The sequence below is a fragment of the Hibiscus syriacus genome, unplaced genomic scaffold, assembly GCF_006381635.1.
Source record: "Hibiscus syriacus cultivar Baekdansim isolate YM2019G1 unplaced genomic scaffold, ASM638163v2 tig00117010_pilon, whole genome shotgun sequence".
In the NCBI taxonomy this organism is placed as follows: Eukaryota; Viridiplantae; Streptophyta; class Magnoliopsida; order Malvales; family Malvaceae; genus Hibiscus; species Hibiscus syriacus.
The window spans coordinates 708408-725534 of record NW_024063522.1 but is presented as its reverse complement, the minus strand read 5'-3'; the positions used below and the strand labels follow the sequence as shown (position 1 = coordinate 725534).

General features: G+C 37.4%; 1 protein-coding gene across 1 annotated transcript; it reads left to right on the top strand.

The window, feature by feature from the left end:
- The first annotated feature begins 1418 nt into the window (after positions 1–1418).
- On the top strand, positions 1419–3323 carry LOC120195195 (RNA-binding protein 1-like). Its single transcript, XM_039197278.1, has 2 exons — positions 1419–1941; positions 2118–3323. The coding sequence occupies exons 1-2, from the start codon at positions 1720–1722 to the stop codon at positions 3060–3062; spliced, it is 1167 nt and encodes a 388-aa protein (XP_039053209.1). The 5' UTR covers positions 1419–1719; the 3' UTR covers positions 3063–3323.
- The last annotated feature ends 13804 nt before the right edge of the window (positions 3324–17127 follow it).

Here is a 17127-nt window from a genome sequence, read left to right as displayed (position 1 = left end):
GATCAAAATTGAAATACAATCAAAAGTTGAGTGATGAACTTTATAGTCTACCCAAGTAATAATAATCATAAACACGGTGAAAAAGAAATGGGCAAAGTACGAAAATGATTACTAAACTAGATTGAAATAATTTTTTATTATTGAAGTTTTAAAAATTACAAAATCATTGCATGAAACAAGTGACGTGCGGGAAAAAAAAGTGTTGTTATTCTTTTAAGTTATGAATTCGAGCACTAAAAATATTAGAGGTACGAGCGTTTAATGTTAAATAATTTATAATTATCTTTCAATAGATATTATCTTATATTTACCCGTATTGATAAAAAAATTACAAAATCATTGAACTTTATAATCAGCTACAAAATGATAATTGAATTTTATGAAATTAATACAAAATATCTATTAAGATTAACTAATTATTATAAAATGTTTTTAAATCGTCTATAAAAATTTATCACTATTTTATGAGATGGTGTAGAGGTGTTTATTGAGCTAGTCGATCACGATTTGTGTAATGCTCGATTCGTACCTGTTAAGAAAATTTTTTGTTCGACTCGTTGCTCGTTAAGCTAGTTGCTTGCCTCGTTGTTAGTTAAGCTTACTGAAATTTTTATCTTATTTTCTTAACTATTAGTAAAATCTACTAATACTATATAGAACTTAATATAAACATAAATTAATAAATTTAACAAAAAAATTTATCAAAAGAGTGTATGAAGTGATTTCAAAGTCTAAACTCCAAAACAGTAATCCACAAATACAATAAAATAATAAATAAGGTTTGATTTTTTAGTGTAGCCAAATATTAATTAATAATTTATTTTTTTTTGTTGTTTATTAGAAAATTGATAGATTAGTAAAATATTAATTAATAATTTATTTTTTTGTTTATTAGCAATTTATAATTTTTTTATTATTTATTAGTAAATTAGTAATTTTTAATGAAATAATTTTTGAAGATAACTATTAAAAAATTATATAAAAATTTAACAAGTTGCTTGCGAACTTATCGAGTCAATTTAGACTTTGTTCGACTCAACTCATTAAGGTCTCGATTCGAGTTTGAGTTCGAGTCGAGCTTTTAGCGAGCTTTGACCGAGTCAAGTTCGAGCTACTCACGAGTTGCTCAACTCATTAAGTGCCCCTAAGATGGAACGATCATTTTATAATAATTTGATAATTTTAATAATAATATTGTATCTTTTAAAACTTTAGTGTCCAAAAAGATAATTTCAATATAGTTTAGTGACCATTTTGTGTACTTTACCTAAAAAGAAATTTAATTGTACAATTCCCAATAAGCCAGCGATTCACAGCCCTTAATGAGGCCCAACTTGTTAGCCCAGAAATTGTAAATAATTCCCACCCTCATTTTTAACCCTTTCTTCTTCGAAACAGATTGCAGCCTTTTCACCTGTTTCATTACTCGTCAAATACAAGATTATAATGCTCTGCTTCTTTAGGGTTTTTGTTTTTACTTATTTATGATTATGGGGTCCTTCTCCAATTGGGAATTTCGGGACTCTGCTGTATTTGGGAGTTCTAGGGTTTCCACTCTCTTGTGGTTTAGGGTTAGGGTTTCTACTGCTCTCACTGCAATAAGGGTTTCTCCTTTGCAAAAAAAGTAATGTAATTCGTGCTTTGTTGCATTCGGGAAATTTTATCATTTGTTATTTGTTTCAGTATCTAGGGATTTGGGGACTAGGGCTTTAGCTTAGCATGGAGTCTGATAAAGGCAAACTGTTTGTGGGAGGGATATCTCGGGAGACAAGTGAAGCTATTCTCATGGATCATTTCGGCAAATACGGTACCGTATTGAGCTCAGTTGTAGCTAAAGACAGGAACACGAAAAGCCCTCGTGGATTCGCCTTTGTTATGTTCTCTGAATCTTCCTCAGCTGATAAAGCTCTTCAAGACACCCATGTTATCCTAGGGAGAACGGTCAGTTCCAAACTCTCTTGTATCGCACCTTCATTTTATACTCTGTTTTCTCACTGTTAGACATTGATGAATTGTATTTAGAATGAAGTTTAAGGTTTTAAATTTGTTTGTGGAAATGATAGCTTGCAGGTATTTTAGGTTGTTTAATGCATATGATTTATGAATGGGATTTCTAGGTAGAAGTGAAAAAAGCGATACCCCGAAGCGATCAACTCCAGAACCAACAACAGAATGGTGGGTTCTGTATGAATGGTAATGGTAATGATGCTGCTGACAGTAACTTTAGGACTAAGAAACTTTTTGTAGGGGGTTTGTCTGCTACTTTAACCGAGGAAGAGTTTAGGAATTATTTCCAAAGATTTGGTAGGATAACAGATGTTGTTGTGATGCATGACAGTTTGACTAACCGGCCTAGGGGATTCGGGTTTGTTACTTTTGACTCAGAGGAGTCTGTGGAGAACGTAATGCAGAAGAATTTTCATGAGTTGAATAATAGGCTCGTGGAAGTCAAGCGTGCAGTTCCAAAAGAGGGAAGTAATGGTAGTTACAGTAATCAAAACATGAAGCCTGGTGCTGTAAGGGGGTCTCCTTATAATGGTTTTCAGGCTGTTGAGTTCACTTCAAATGGTTCTGGATATGGAATGTTTCCTGGCTATGCTCCTCCTCCCGCCTGTAATCCGGTTGGGGATTATTTATATGGTACAGCCACAGGTGTTTATGGCTCTGGGTACCCTATGGTAGGCTACAGTAGGGTTGCTTATGGTGTCACTCAAGCTACTCCTAGAGGCCCTTTATATGCCCCTGTAATGCTAGGACCTAGAGTTTACCCGCTGCCTTACGGCAGTCCATCCGTCTATCCTGCTTATATGAACAGCGGGGTTGGTCTCATGGGTGCAGCAGCAGGTGGGTTCAATGGGTTTATGAAAACCGGAGTTGATGGGAAATGGAAAGGTGACAATGTTGATCAGCCTGCACATGACATTCAACCTCAGACTGAAGCAATAAACGGCGGTACTGATTGTTCTGGTTTAAAAGAGCATAGCGTTGGTGCTGCTGCCGAACAGGATCCGAAAAGTGTTGATGGAAAACTTAAGCCTTCACGTATTGAAGTTTCTAGATGATTGGTTGACTCTGTTTAGGCTTCAAGGAGTTAGTAAATTCTTTAACTGACCGGCTTAGGGAAATTTAATCATGGAATGTTCAGTTCAGTGTCCCATTTAGGCATAATCTGTGTCATAAACATGCTGCATGTACCTTCTTTAGTGCTATCATTTGTCAGTACAGAATTCGACATTATGTAACATAATTGCATCTGGATCCCACTTCTATTGTGCATTTCACGGCTCTGTCTGGTAGTGTTAATAATGAAACAATGACTTTTAGACGATTCTGGGTTTCCATTGGTGTTGTTAAAAGTTGTTTATGCATAGAAATTCCAGGAGAAATAACACTATGGTAAGGTCTTTTAGTGTTTGCTTTGAGGGTTGTTTATTCTGGGAAACTAATGCTAAATTCTTTTTTCTTCTCAACTATCTGATGGACTCTGAAATGGTTTTTGATTGGATTTTAATGCATGACTTTACCACTTAATTTTATTTGACTGGTAATATGTAAGTTGTGGCATGCCTTGACGGGATAACTCTTTTCCTTCAAGTTTATATAACCAAAGCATCTCGTGAGTGACCTATAAATATCATTGTTAGCCTTCTAGACTTGTGGTATACCCTAGTAGGACTTAACTTTTTTTATGACAAAAATCGTAAATTACATTTTTAATAATTAAAATATGAGATTGATAGTATCACTCACATACCGATACGGGTGATCCGATCCGATTCGATGTGTCACATTAGGGCCACCGGAGCGGTCCATCATAAAAATCTCAGAAAATTAAAATTTATATTAAAGTGTGTAATATCATAAAACAATTTACATATTAAAAATAGAATTTAACAATATCCAAAAATAAAATAGATTTTCATACTCAGATATAAAAACAGGGTATAACCTACATGTCCTTTAATCACATACATCGTACTCCGCAAGCAACGTCGATGGAACTCCTTTACTGAAGTCGATAACTGCATTTGTTTGATTCTTTTAACTTGAAATGGTGAGTAAAAGAGTGAGTTTTGGGAAGCTCAGTAATACAGAACTACCAAGTGATATTGAAGGACATGAAGATAATAGGCAAACATAAAAAATTCCTTATCTATTTAGAAGTTTACAGGTTTTCGGGATAAGCTGAGGTTCCACTTATATTTTTTAGAGTAAAAGCCATGAAGATTTCAGTTCATACAAAATATTCAGATGACCGAGTTTTCAGGATATCAGAAAAGGATGTCTAGTGCGTTCCAACCATATACTAGTGAAAAGGGTACATATTTTTAAAACTATAATAATTTAAAACATATTTTTAAAACTATAGTAAAACCCAGGAACACCTTTATGCAATTTCCCCAGAATTGCATCCATAAGGATTTACCCTAAGCACACAGAATAAAAGCCACCCTAAGGGAGTGTCTTGGGGCTTGAAAGCCTACCCAAGAAAGTTTCTCGGGGCCTCGAAGCCTACCCAAGGGTCATCTTAGGTCTGTAAAGAATTACCAGCTCGATCGGTTTGAACCTATATGAGGAATTACCAATTTAGTCAAGTTGAACCTGCATACTCCAGCCTACCCATACAGTACTCAGTAGAAATCAGATTGAGCAGTAACTTTAATATCAAAATAATGATCCAGTAGTATATAGTAAATATATGATCATGTAATTATTTAAATCACATAAATGCCCTCCACCAATACACCATATGCAATCCCATGATTTACCTAATGGAATGCCTTAGGGCCTAAGAGCCTACCCAAGAAAGTTAATCGGGGCCTCGAAGCCTACCCAAGGATCACCTTAGGCCTGTAAGGAATTACCAGCTTGATCAGTCTAAACCTATATAAGGAATTACCGATTTGACCGAGTTGATCCTCCAAAATACAATATCCTAACCAATAGATTCCATGATCCATAAATCAGGAATGATCATATTTTATAGTGAAAATAGGTAACCAGATAACATATTTCAAGTAACCATAGCTCATGAACCAATAGATCACTAAATCAGTGATTTCGAAAAATCACGTTTTAAAACAAGTAAAACATTTACAAGTCACATAATGAACACACTAGAGGATCCATATATTATTCGGAGATACTTGGTATTTATCATGTAGATGACCATGATACTTTTGTAATTTAATAGTGTAGATGCTCGTTTTTATCCGGGGCCTAGTCGAAGCAGACTCGAAACAATCACAACCTAACCCGACCTTGAACCAGTTCCAGGCCCAATTCAAGCCCAATGGACGACAATTGATTACAGAGGAAAACATAGAGGTTAATGTTGGTTTTTAGCAGTTTTTTTTATATATACAGAGGGGATTAACGACTGGAAACGGGGGGACACAAGAGAGGAGAAGCACGAAAGATTTTTTTTCTTTCTTTGTTTTTCATTCGTTTTACACAGCAGAGCAACAGATAAAATAGGGTGTAAACAACATTTTTTTCAGTATTCAAAGATCAAGAAGTAGTATAACAGGGGTCTTCCCTATCTCTTTCGAAGGCAATATAAGCAATCCATAAGCAGGTTACTTTCGTTACTTTCTTTATTTTTCAAAATACTCAGCAATGTTATACGTGGCTTGTGGTTTTTCTTTCAAATCATAAAAAAATAGCAGAGAAAAGAATTAGAAAATTACCTTAGATGTGGATGGCGGTAGATTTGGTAGTTACATCCTAGTCGGTCGGGGTTAAATTGATGGAGATAAAGATTAGGGTTAGTGTTATGAAACCATGTAAGTCTGAGATTAAAACGACGATCAGTAAAATAAATTAGAGGAAGGAGAAGGTTTTGAGTTCTTACCGGAGTTGGGAATTTGGTCTTGTTAGATCGCCGGAGAAGTAGAGTCTCGCCGTAGTAGGTCGCCGAAGATAGAAGTAAACGAAAGGTCGAGGGTCATTCACGGTGTTTAGTGGGCGGTTTAGTGAGATTTAGCTTCGGGTTTATAGTCTAGAGGGTAAACCGATGCGTTAAGGTTGGTTTGGCCTTTGTGGTTCTTCCACAGGCGAGGAAAATGGTGAAGGAGAGAGTTGAAAAAGAGAGTGGATAGTGAAGCTGGCGGCAGGGGCTTCTTGCGTGTAAATCTACTTAGGTTTAGTTTTATTTAGCTTTTATATTAAGATATTTGGGTTAATTAGTGTTTAGCCATTAATATTTTAGGATGAAACTATTATTTGGTCCATGTGTTGATTTTTTTTAGCTTCTGATTCCACCATTAATTTTTGTGAGTATTTAATTTTAGCCCCTTGAATCTAATTGTTTTGAATTTTCATTTTTTATACATTTATGATATTTATTTTGAGAATTACATTTTAGTCTAATATGAGATTAGGGATTTATTTTAATTTCAGTACATGGAATGTGATAGTTTATATATTTGGACTTGATTTATATTAAATTTATGATTTTAATTTCAAAGTTATGTATCCATTTATTTTTTTCCTTAGGTTATTATTATTATTATTATTATTTTATCATGATAATATATGTATAAGGGTATTATGAAAAAATAGTGTTTAATTAAATAGATTTTACATGGATTTTAATAAATTATAATTATATTAAGTAATTTTTGTTAATAATTAAGTAATTTGTAACATATGTATATATATATTTATTAATGGTTTTTTTTAAAAAAATTCTTTAAATAAATTAACCTTACGGATATTAGCATTGCTTTTAAAAAGTCATTAGAATATTAAATTTTATTGGTTTTTAATATATTTAATGTATTAAATATTATTTTCTATAATTACATTTGTTTTGTTTACTTATATCATTTTATTAATTAGTGGTATTGTAATTTGCATGCTAACCTCATTTGCATAACTCGACTTATTACATAATCGGACTAAGGGTAATACCCTTTTAATTTAAAATTGTCTTGAGTGGTCTGTCTTAACTGATTAGAGGACCGTTTTGATGATTTTAAATTAAAAGTGTATCCCGAAAGTGAAACAAAAAAAATTGAACCGTCACTTAAAATTTGGGAACGAAAGAAAAGGAAGTGTTCGTTTATTTAAATTTATCGAGAAAAGGTTGTTATAGCTTTTAAGATCTGGTCTCGATATTTGTAAATAATCGAACACTCTTTATCTTTCTAAAACGACTCGGTAATTTTAATCTAATTTATTTGAGTGTTGTTGAATGTTTTAAATTTACATCATTGTTTTATGGGATCAAAAATCAAATTAAATTCGAATTTGTAAAGTTCATTGTAAAGACATTAATTAATCGACTAGGTACCGATTTAGGGCGTTGTGGGGGTGCTAATCCTTCCCCACACGTAATCGACTCCCGAACTCAGATTTTGGTAATGCAGACCTCAATTTGTGGTTTTAATTAAAATCAATTTTTATTTAAAATGACAGAATTTTTTTGGGTGCCCAATCACACCCTAATTAAAGATTGGTGGCGACTCTTCGAACCATATTTTTCGATCGTAAAGGAAATCCAATATTTTTCGAAACGAAAGGTTTTTAAATCACATTTGTTTTTAAATTAAAAATCAATTGAAAGAGATAAATTAAAAATTAATGTGGTTTTCAAAATCTCACATTTTCTCACTTTTAAGAAAAAAATCGTTTCGACAGCTTGGCGACTCTGCTGGGGACCTTTTTTTTAGAGAGTCAGGCCGATAGTCGATTAATTAATTGTCTTTGCAATTGAAAATTACAAATTCGTTTTAATTTGATTTTTGATCCCTTGTTTGGTTTTTAATAAGTTTTGTTTGTGTTTTGATTTTTTTTAATTTAATTTGATTGACAATTAAATAGTTGTACTGATCTGTTTGCTAATGATTTCAGAATAATTGTGTGTTTTGGGAATTGATTTTGAGTGTTTTTATTAATTGTTTTTTTGCTTTTCCTCACACACTGCACAGCTGCATTATCATAACATGAGCTAAAACCCCGCTCCGTCCTAATTAAGTAGGAGTGAGAGACTATGCCCTCGTGTGGTTTTCACCTCCGCATGGGATAGTGGATCGCTCCTGGAGCTCACGCCTTATGGTCCTCGTGATGGTATTCACCTCCGCATAGACATAAGGAGGTGTGTTCCCTCGAAATTGAACTCGATCCCCTAAAGCCTGTGATGGGCCAGGATTGAGGGTTCGGCAGCCCAAAGGGGCACCGACAAAGACAATTCGAGAACCTATTACTTTAGAACCTAACCCGGCATATAGTGAACATAGAGTCTGAACTTAGGTTGAACCAAACCCGAACCTTAAGAATCCCGTGAGGAGGGTACACAAGGAAAAGTTTTTTTTTTGAGTCATTTATTTTCGTTTTTCGAATAAATGCTTGCGAACTAGATATCATGCGGTTAGGTTTATTTTTCGAACAAGCATGCGAACTAGATATCATGCGGTTAGGTTTATTTTTTAAATAAGCATGCGAATTAGATATCATGCGGTTAGGATTTATTTTTGTGAATAACAAAGCATGGGGGTAGATATCATGTTGGGTAGGATCTGATAAAGCATGATTGGGTAGCCAGCATGTGGGTAAGATTCTTGAACAAATTATTATCCCGATTTAATTGCTTTATGTTTACTAACCGATCTTTTGTTATCTTTGCCTTGTTTCTTTTCTGTTTTGCATTGCACGATCCATTACATGGTGTTGATTTGGGATCGATGTCCATATAGAAGGCCAGTAATATGGAACAAACGGTTCAGAAAGAGGTTGAGGACAATGCCGATGTTCTGAGGTGGTCGAAATAATCCCAACTGACCAATGGGGACAGCGTGATGCCTGGATATGTGTCGGAGTTATTTGGTTATACTCACATCAATGTGCGTCAAAATGATCTAAGTGAGCTAAAGGAGATATGGGGAAGATGGGAAGCAGCCGATAAGGAGATGTTTTATCAGTTGTACGGTGATATTCCTTATCTTCTAGATATTCCTATTGACCGAAATCTGTTTAGAGCATTGGCGCAGTTCTGGAATCCGGCTTATGGTTGTTTTACATTTGGTAGAGTCGATCTAACACCAACAATAGAGGAGTATCAAGCTTTGGTCCGTTGTCCGAGGTCCCAGATAGATAGAATATATACCAAGTTGCCAGTCACTCATTCATTTAAGAAGAAATTATTATTGATGACCGGGATGAGTGAAGATTGGGTAGTTAGAAACATCAAGAAGAAAGGAGACAGTGAGTGCATTTCTTGGTCTGCTTTGAAAGAAGTAATTGCTCATCATCCTGATAAGAGAAAGAAGCTTGACTTGTTTGCTTTAGGGATTTATGGGCTCGTTATTTTTCCAAAGGTACTAGGATATGTAGACGTATCTGTCGTTGACTTGTTTGAAAGATTAGACAAACGCGTGGATCCTGTTCCAGCCATTTTATCTGAGACTTTCCGGTCTTTGAGTTCTTGTAGGCGCGAGGGAGAATGACGCTTTATAGGATGTGCGCCTTTGCTGCTAGTGTGGATTCTGAGTCATTTCAAACATGTTGAAAGAGCACCAGGACGAGTGTTTATAGAGGGGTTTTCGCCTTTGAAAGATTTTCTTTCTAAAGAATGGCCTGGGGGCTTCACCGAAGAAAAATGGATGGTCATCTTCAAGGATATCAGAGATGGAGATATTTTGTGGCGAGCTTCGTAGAATACCTCTTCGGATATACTTTACCGATGTGGAGAGCGAGATTGGGTTCCTTTGCCAGGTATATGGGGTTCTGTTGGGTATGTACCACTACTAGTTTCCAGACAGTATGGATCGAGGCAGTTCATTCCAGCCACGTGGGACTTGGTAGGATCAGATTTTGCATTCAAAGGAGATCAGTATAAGGGTAAAGTTAAAGGGGTTGCTGAGGCCTGGAAGCAAACTCGTCGCGTGAATTTGTTCACCTATGACCTCGGGTTATCTCAAGAGTACGAGCAGTGGAGAAGCGGTCGAGTAAACGATAACATCCCGATAGTGAATCCTGAAAATATTCAGCCAATAGAGGAACAGTTGAGAGTGGTGCCATCTCCATTAGAGTTAGCCAAACGCAATTTCGAAGCAGAACGGAGACAATGGAGAATGACTTTGCAGAAACTGGAAGATGAAGTGTATCAAAAGGGATTGGAGATCGACATTCAGAAGAGTAGAGCAGATCGAATTGAAAAAGTAGAGAAGCAACTTCGGCTAGACTTTGACGATCTTCGATCAACTTATTAGCGAATGGTAAAAGCTCAGGCAGGTTCTAGCTCGAGTAAGTCTGTCGAATTGAGGCAAGAGGTGGCGAGCCTCAAAAGAGTAGCCGGAGAGAGTCAAGAAGAGCTCAAGCAAAGCAGGCATCAAGTGAAGATTTTATCGAAAAAAAAGGTTTCTTTAGAGCAGCGGTTACAAAAGAGTCAAGCCCAGAATGAGAAGTTGAAGGAGAAAATTTCAAGTTTAGAGACTGCATTACGACGATACCGAAACAGGGAAGGTAGCTCGAGCCAGGGGGAGGTTGAAAGTCTGAAAAAACAAGTGAGTGAGCTTGAAGCCATGGTTCAAGATTTTCAGAGACAAGCAAGTGAGCTATCGATAGTTCCTTATGAGGGGGATATACAATGGCGTTTTCGATGGGAGCGAGCTCAGGCGAGAGTTAAGCAAAGAGAATACCTTATTGCTTGTTACTTAGGACATGCGCGGAGAATAGCTCAATATTTGGTCATTTTATCCGAGGAAGCTGCTGATGTGACTGAAGAACTGGATCCCGAGGCTGAAGAAAACCAGAAGATCGTAGAGTTGCTAGCACATGTACAGCAAATTGGAGAGATGGTGCAGATTTATTTGTGATATGTTTCAACTTTGTAATTAAACGTCGTTCTAATATAAAGAGTTGTTCTAAGGAGTCGTTCCAGGATCAACACCCTGCATTTTGCATATGCATTTTTAATACATTTAATTTTTTGCATCGCATTTTATTCACTCATAATCATATAAATCATATTATTTAATAAACAATAATGTTAACAAAATAACTCTGTGACAGAGTAATACTGGAAAATCCCAAGCATATCTACAGAACCAGGAAGAAAGTTATGGAAGACAAACTTTCCCAAATTGAGAAGGCTCAGTTGGAGTTACAAGATAATATCAAGAAAATGCAAGAAGATATGATGAATGCCCAAAAGGAGATGTTTGCTAAGTTTGCGGGTATGTTGGAAGGAAGAAATCCAGAACATGGAAAAAGCCCTATGCCAGAAGGTGTAACTGAAGACCCACTTCATCATCCAGGGTTAACCCCAGAACAATCTCAGAATGTTCAAGTGACCCATGTTCATGTCGGGAAGGTGCATATTAATCCAGTCGGTGCTTCTGTTAGCGTACAACCTGGATCTAGTTCATATCAGGAAGAACATCAATATCATCAAGTTCCGGACCTTGATGAAGAAGCCAAGAAGGACCAAAACAATCTGTTGGAAGAGAAATGGAAGCAGTTAGAAAGAGAGGTCAGAGCCATGAAGGAAGATACCAGTGTCTATGGATTTGACGCAAAGGAGTTAAGTCTAGTTCCTGATATGGTATTGCCTCTAAAGTTCAAGGTTCCTGACTTTGAGAAGTTTGATGGTACCAAGTGTCCCTCTGCGCATATCACGATGTTTTGTAGGAAGATGACCGGATACATAGGGGACGATCAATTGTTGATACACTGCTTTCAGGAAAGTTTAACTGGCTCGGCAATCCGGTGGTATAACCAGCTGAGTAGAGCTAATATTAAATCGTGGAAAGATTTGGCTAAGTCCTTTCTTGAGCAATACAAACATGTAAAAGATGTTAGGCCTAACAGGATGATGTTGCAAGGAATGGAAAAGAAGTCTAACCAGAGTTTTAGACAATATGCTCAAAGATGGAGAGATGTAGCAGTGCAAGTCCACCCACCATTGGAAGAGGAGGAAGCAAATATGCTTTTTGTCAACACCTTAAAGGCTCTTTTTTTCTCGTATCTTATCGGTAATCCTTATCGAAGTTTTGCTGACTTGGTTACAGCAAGAAAAATGATTGAAATGGCGATTAAGAGTGGAAAGCTCGAAGGAGGAGAGTCTAGTAAGAGGCCACCAACGAGGAAAAAGGAAAGCGAAGTCAGTAATGTGAGGCAGTACGATTCTAATAACATCACTGTTTCCCGTCCTCAAGGAGCAGGGTCGTCAACATAAAATGATAATAGACAAGGGGCAAGGGACCAGAGGAGAGAGATGCCTTAATTTGACCCATCCCGATGACTTATAAGGAATTGTTTCAGGTTTTGTATGATCGGCATGTGGTTTCGCCGTATCACGTGACACTAATGCAACCTCCTTTTCCCAAATGGTATGATGCTAGTGCTCAGTGTGAGTACCATGCAGGGAACCTGGGCATTCCATTGAAAATTGTACTGCTTTTAAGAAGGTTGTCCAAGCTTTGAGAACGAGGAATGTCATCAACTTTGGTGACAGTGAGCAGCCAAATATAGCTCAGAATCCGTTGCCAAGCCATGCAGGGGCAGGAGTTAACGCGATTACTGAAGAAAAAAGGAAAGAGAATTGTAAGGAATGTTAGTGAGGTGGTATTACCCATGAGTTGGGCGTGGTGCCAGATGGTCAAGGTAGGATTGTTGAAGCCCAGTTTGATAGGTGAACAGTTTAACAGTGGAGAGGTATGTCTGTATCATAACAGTGAAGGACACAATATTCAGCAATGTCCTGACTTCCTATCTTTGGTACAAGACATGATGGACAGTAAATAAATTGAGTTCTTTAGAGAGATTGCTGAAGAAGAGGAAGCGAAAGTTTGCGCTTCAGAAGGATCGTCTAAAGGGGTATACAATGCCAGTTGTCCCCTAATTATTACTCCCAAAATCGAGTTGCTGAGAAGGTAGTCCCGAAAGTGGTTATTACACCTCCATCTCCATTCCCATATCGGGATAATAAACAAGTGCCTTGGAGATATGATTGCCAGATGGGAGATGTAACAAAAGAAAATGAGGAAGTAGATGAGGTGGGACGCTTTACTAGAAGCGGTAGGTGTTATTCTCTTAATCCACCTAAAGAGTCTGAGAAGAAGGTTGCAGTTGATAAGGGGAAAAAGGTTGATGTACAGATAGAAGAAGATAAGCCTGTTATCAATGAACCAGTAACCGAGAGTGAAGCGGTAGAATTTTTGAAGTTTCTGAAGCATAGTGAATACAGTGTTGTGGAACAGTTACACAAGTTGCCTGCCGTATTTCTGTTTTATCATTACTTTTGAGTTCAGAGGCACATAGGAATGCTCTGTTAAAGGTTTTGAACCAGACTTTTGTTCCGAAAGAGTTGCCCATTGAAAAGTTGGATCGGTTAGTTTCCAATGTACAAGCTGATAATTTTTTATTTTTCTCTGAGGATGAAATCCCTTCTGGGATGATGGGTAGTCAAAAGGCGTTGCACATTACAGTTAAATGTAAAGGGCATATGTTGTCCCGAGTTTTGGTTGATAATGGTTCGGCTTTGAATGTGATGCCCTTAGTGACTCTGAAGAAGCTTCCATTAGATAGTACACTTATGAGAACCAGTCAAAGTGTGGTTCGAGATTTCGATGGGACTAAAAGAGAAGTGCTGGGCAAGATTGATGCTCCTCTGACTATTGGTCCAACAACTTATGAAGTGGAATTTCTTGTAATGGACATTATGCCTACGTACAATTGTTTGTTGGGAAGGCCTTGGATTCATCAGGCCGGTGCAGTTCCGTCCACATTGCACCAGAGACTGAAATTTGTAATTGATGGAAGGTTGGTATGTATTCACGCTGAAGAGGACATTATTGCTTCTGTTTCTACTACTGCTCCATATATTGAAGTTGATGAACAAGCAGTCGAGTGTTCTTTCAGATCGTTGGAGTTTGTCAATGCCACGTTTGTGGCTGAAGGCAGGAAGATACCAAAGCCTAGACTGTCAAATTGTACCAAAATGGGACTCAAATTGACCCTTGGAAGAGGAGCAAAAGTTGGGAAATGGTTAGATCGACAGTTGCAAGGACCGGTGAATCCAATATGCCCTGTTACTAAAAGAGATCGATTTGGTTTGGGGTATCAGCCAACTCCGAGGGATAAGCTGAGGGGAATTAAAAAGGGTCAGGAAATGAGAAAGGCCAGATTGGCTGGTGAAGACCTTAGTTGGGAACCCATGATCTTCCCGCCGTTGAGCAGCATTTTCATATCTGGGGGACATATGTTTCAAGGGAATTCGAGGAATATTAAGGTGATGGTTGAGAATGCCTTGGGAGATTTAGGCATTAACGTTATAACTGATGATGAATTTTAGGAAATGAGAGCTATGGGCATTTATCCTGTACCGCCAGGCTTCGTGTTGAACAATTGGACCGCGGAAGAACTGCCTATAGTTTACAAATCTTTTACAGAGTAATGCACTGGAACTTTCTCCCTGTTGTTCATACCCTGGGGCAATAAGTGATTTTATGTAAAGGGTTAAGCTGTTTGTTTTTTCTTGCTTTCAATAAAAGATGCATTCTGTTAGCTCCAAATGGCAAACATTCTCCCATGCATTTCATTCATTCATTCTTTGTTGTATATATGTATGTATTTATTTATTTCTATTTATTTATATGGGAAAAGATCATCCCATATGTATATATGTATATATATCTTCTCTGTATTATTTTTTCAGGAGCTCATATATCAATAATATGAATGCTAATGACTCTGACCCGGAGATTGATTTCGAGAAGCCTATATGTCAAGGGGAGATCAAGGATTGTGATGATGATGAAGGATGTGAACTACCTTCTGAATTGCTGAAAATGGTGGAGAATGAAGATAAGAAGATTCTACCTCATAAAGAGTCTACTGAGAGTTTGAATTTGGGGACGGATGAGGATAAGAGAGAAATAAAGATTGGTACTACTCTGTCAGTTGGAGGTCGACATGATTTGATAGAATTGCTTCAAGAATACAAAGATGTGTTTGCTTGGTCATACGAAGATATGCCGGGTTTAGATACAGAACTGGTTGTTCACAAACTACCAATAAAGCCTGAATGTAAACCGGTACAACAAAAACTGAGAAGAATGAGACCCGAGATGCTGCTCAAGATTAAAGAGGAAGTGAAGAAACAATTTGATGCCGGGTTTCTTAAAGTGGCCAAATATCCTGAATGGGTGGCTAATATTGTCCCAGTATCGAAGAAGGATGGGAAAGTTCGAATGTGTGTTGACTACAGGGATCTCAACCGAGCCAGTCCAAAGGATAATTTTCCCTTGCCACATATAGACACTCTAGTGGATAATACTGCTGGAAATTCTTTGTTCTCTTTTATGGATGGTTTCTCTGGCTACAATCAAATTAAGATGAACCCTGAAGATATGGAAAAAATGACATTCGTTACCATGTGGGGAACGTTTTGTTATAAAGTAATGCCGTTTGGATTGAAGAACGCCGGGGCAACATATCAAAGGGCCATGGTGACGTTATTTCATGACATGATGCATAAAGAGATAGAAGTTTATGTCGATGATATGATTGTCAAAGCTAAGACAGAGGAAGAACATATTGGGAATTTGAGAAAGCTTTTTAAAAGACTAAGAAGATGCCAGCTAAAACTCAACCCAAATAAGTGTACTTTTGGGGTGACATCTGGGAAGCTGTTGGGTTTCGTAGTAAGCCAAAAAGGAATTGAAATAGACCCAGATAAAGTAAAAGCTATTCAAGACTTGCCACCCCCACGAACACAAAAAGAAGTCAGAGGATTTTTGGGGAGATTGAATTACATAGCTCGGTTTATTTCGCAGTTGACTGAAAAGTGTGATCCCATATTCCGCCTTCTTCGTAAGAATAACTCAGGGGAATAGAGTGAGGATTGTCAAAGAGCTTTTGAAGCAGTGAAAAGATATTTGTCGAGCACTCCAATCTTAGCGCCACCCATCTCAGGCAAACCCTTGATTCTTTATTTGTCAGTTTATGAAAATTCAATGGGGTGTGTGCTAGGGCAACGTGACCAAACTGAGAAGAAAGAAAGGGCTATTTATTATCTCAGCAAGAAGTTCACTGAATGTGAGACAAGATACTCACCCATTGAAAAGTTGTGTTGCGCTTTAGTATGGGCTACCCGAAGGCTTAGGCAATATATGTTGTATCATACTACTTGGCTTATATCGAAGCTTGATCCCTTGAAATATCTAATGGGTGTGCCTGCATTATCTGGAAGATTAGCTCGTTGGCAGATCTTATTGTCCGAATTTGACATCCAGTATGTAAACCAGACGGCAATTAAAGGAAGTGCTATAGCGGAATTCATTGCAAGCAGGGCTTTGGAAGAATATGAGTCATTGAGCTTTGATTTTCCAGATGAAGATTTAATGGCTATTTCGGTAGAAGAAGCAGTTGCATCCACTAGTAAATATTGGAAGTTGAACTTCGATGGTGCTTCAAATGCCATGGGACATGGAATCGGGGCAATTTTGGTCTCACCAGAGGGAGAGCATTATCCTTTCACCAGTCGGCTTAATTTTGATTGTACTAACAATATGGCCGAGTATGAAGCTTGTGTTCTGGGTCTTAGAGCTGCTGTTGAACGCAAAGTAAAAATGCTCAAATTTTATGGGGATTCAGCTTTGGTAATTTACCAACTTAGGGGAGAATGGGAGACAAAAGATCCTAAGCTTGTAGAATATCGTAAGTTAGTTATGGAACTTGTTGAAGAATTTGATGAAATAACTTTCAATTACCTCCCCAAAGAAGAGAATCAAATGGCAGATGCCTTAGCTACACTGGCAGCAGCGTTTAAGATGAACGAGTATTCAAATATGATGCCCATTGAAATGAAGGCTTATGAGTATCCAACCCATTGTTTTAATATTGAAGAGGAAGAAGATGGAAACCCCTGGTGTTATGATATCTTGCAATATATAAGGTATCAGAGTTATCCAGAACAGGCCACTGAGAATGATAAGAGAACCATTAGAAGAATGGCATCAGGGTATGTGGTTGACGGTGAGTCCCTATACAAGAAAAGTCTAGATCAGGTCTTGTTAAGATGTGTGGACGCGAAAGAAGCCAAATTGATTCTTGAAGAAGTGCATGAGGGAATATGTGGTACCCATGCTAATGGGCATGTTATGGCTAAGCAGATTATGA

Coding starts and splice junctions, on each gene's coding strand:
- LOC120195195 (XM_039197278.1), top strand. CDS start 1,720: ATGGAGTCTGATAAAGGCAAACTGTTTGTGGGAGGGATATCTCGGGAG. Junction 1,942..2,117: donor ATGTTATCCTAGGGAGAACG/GTCAGTTCCAAA, acceptor TGGGATTTCTAG/GTAGAAGTGAAAAAAGCGAT.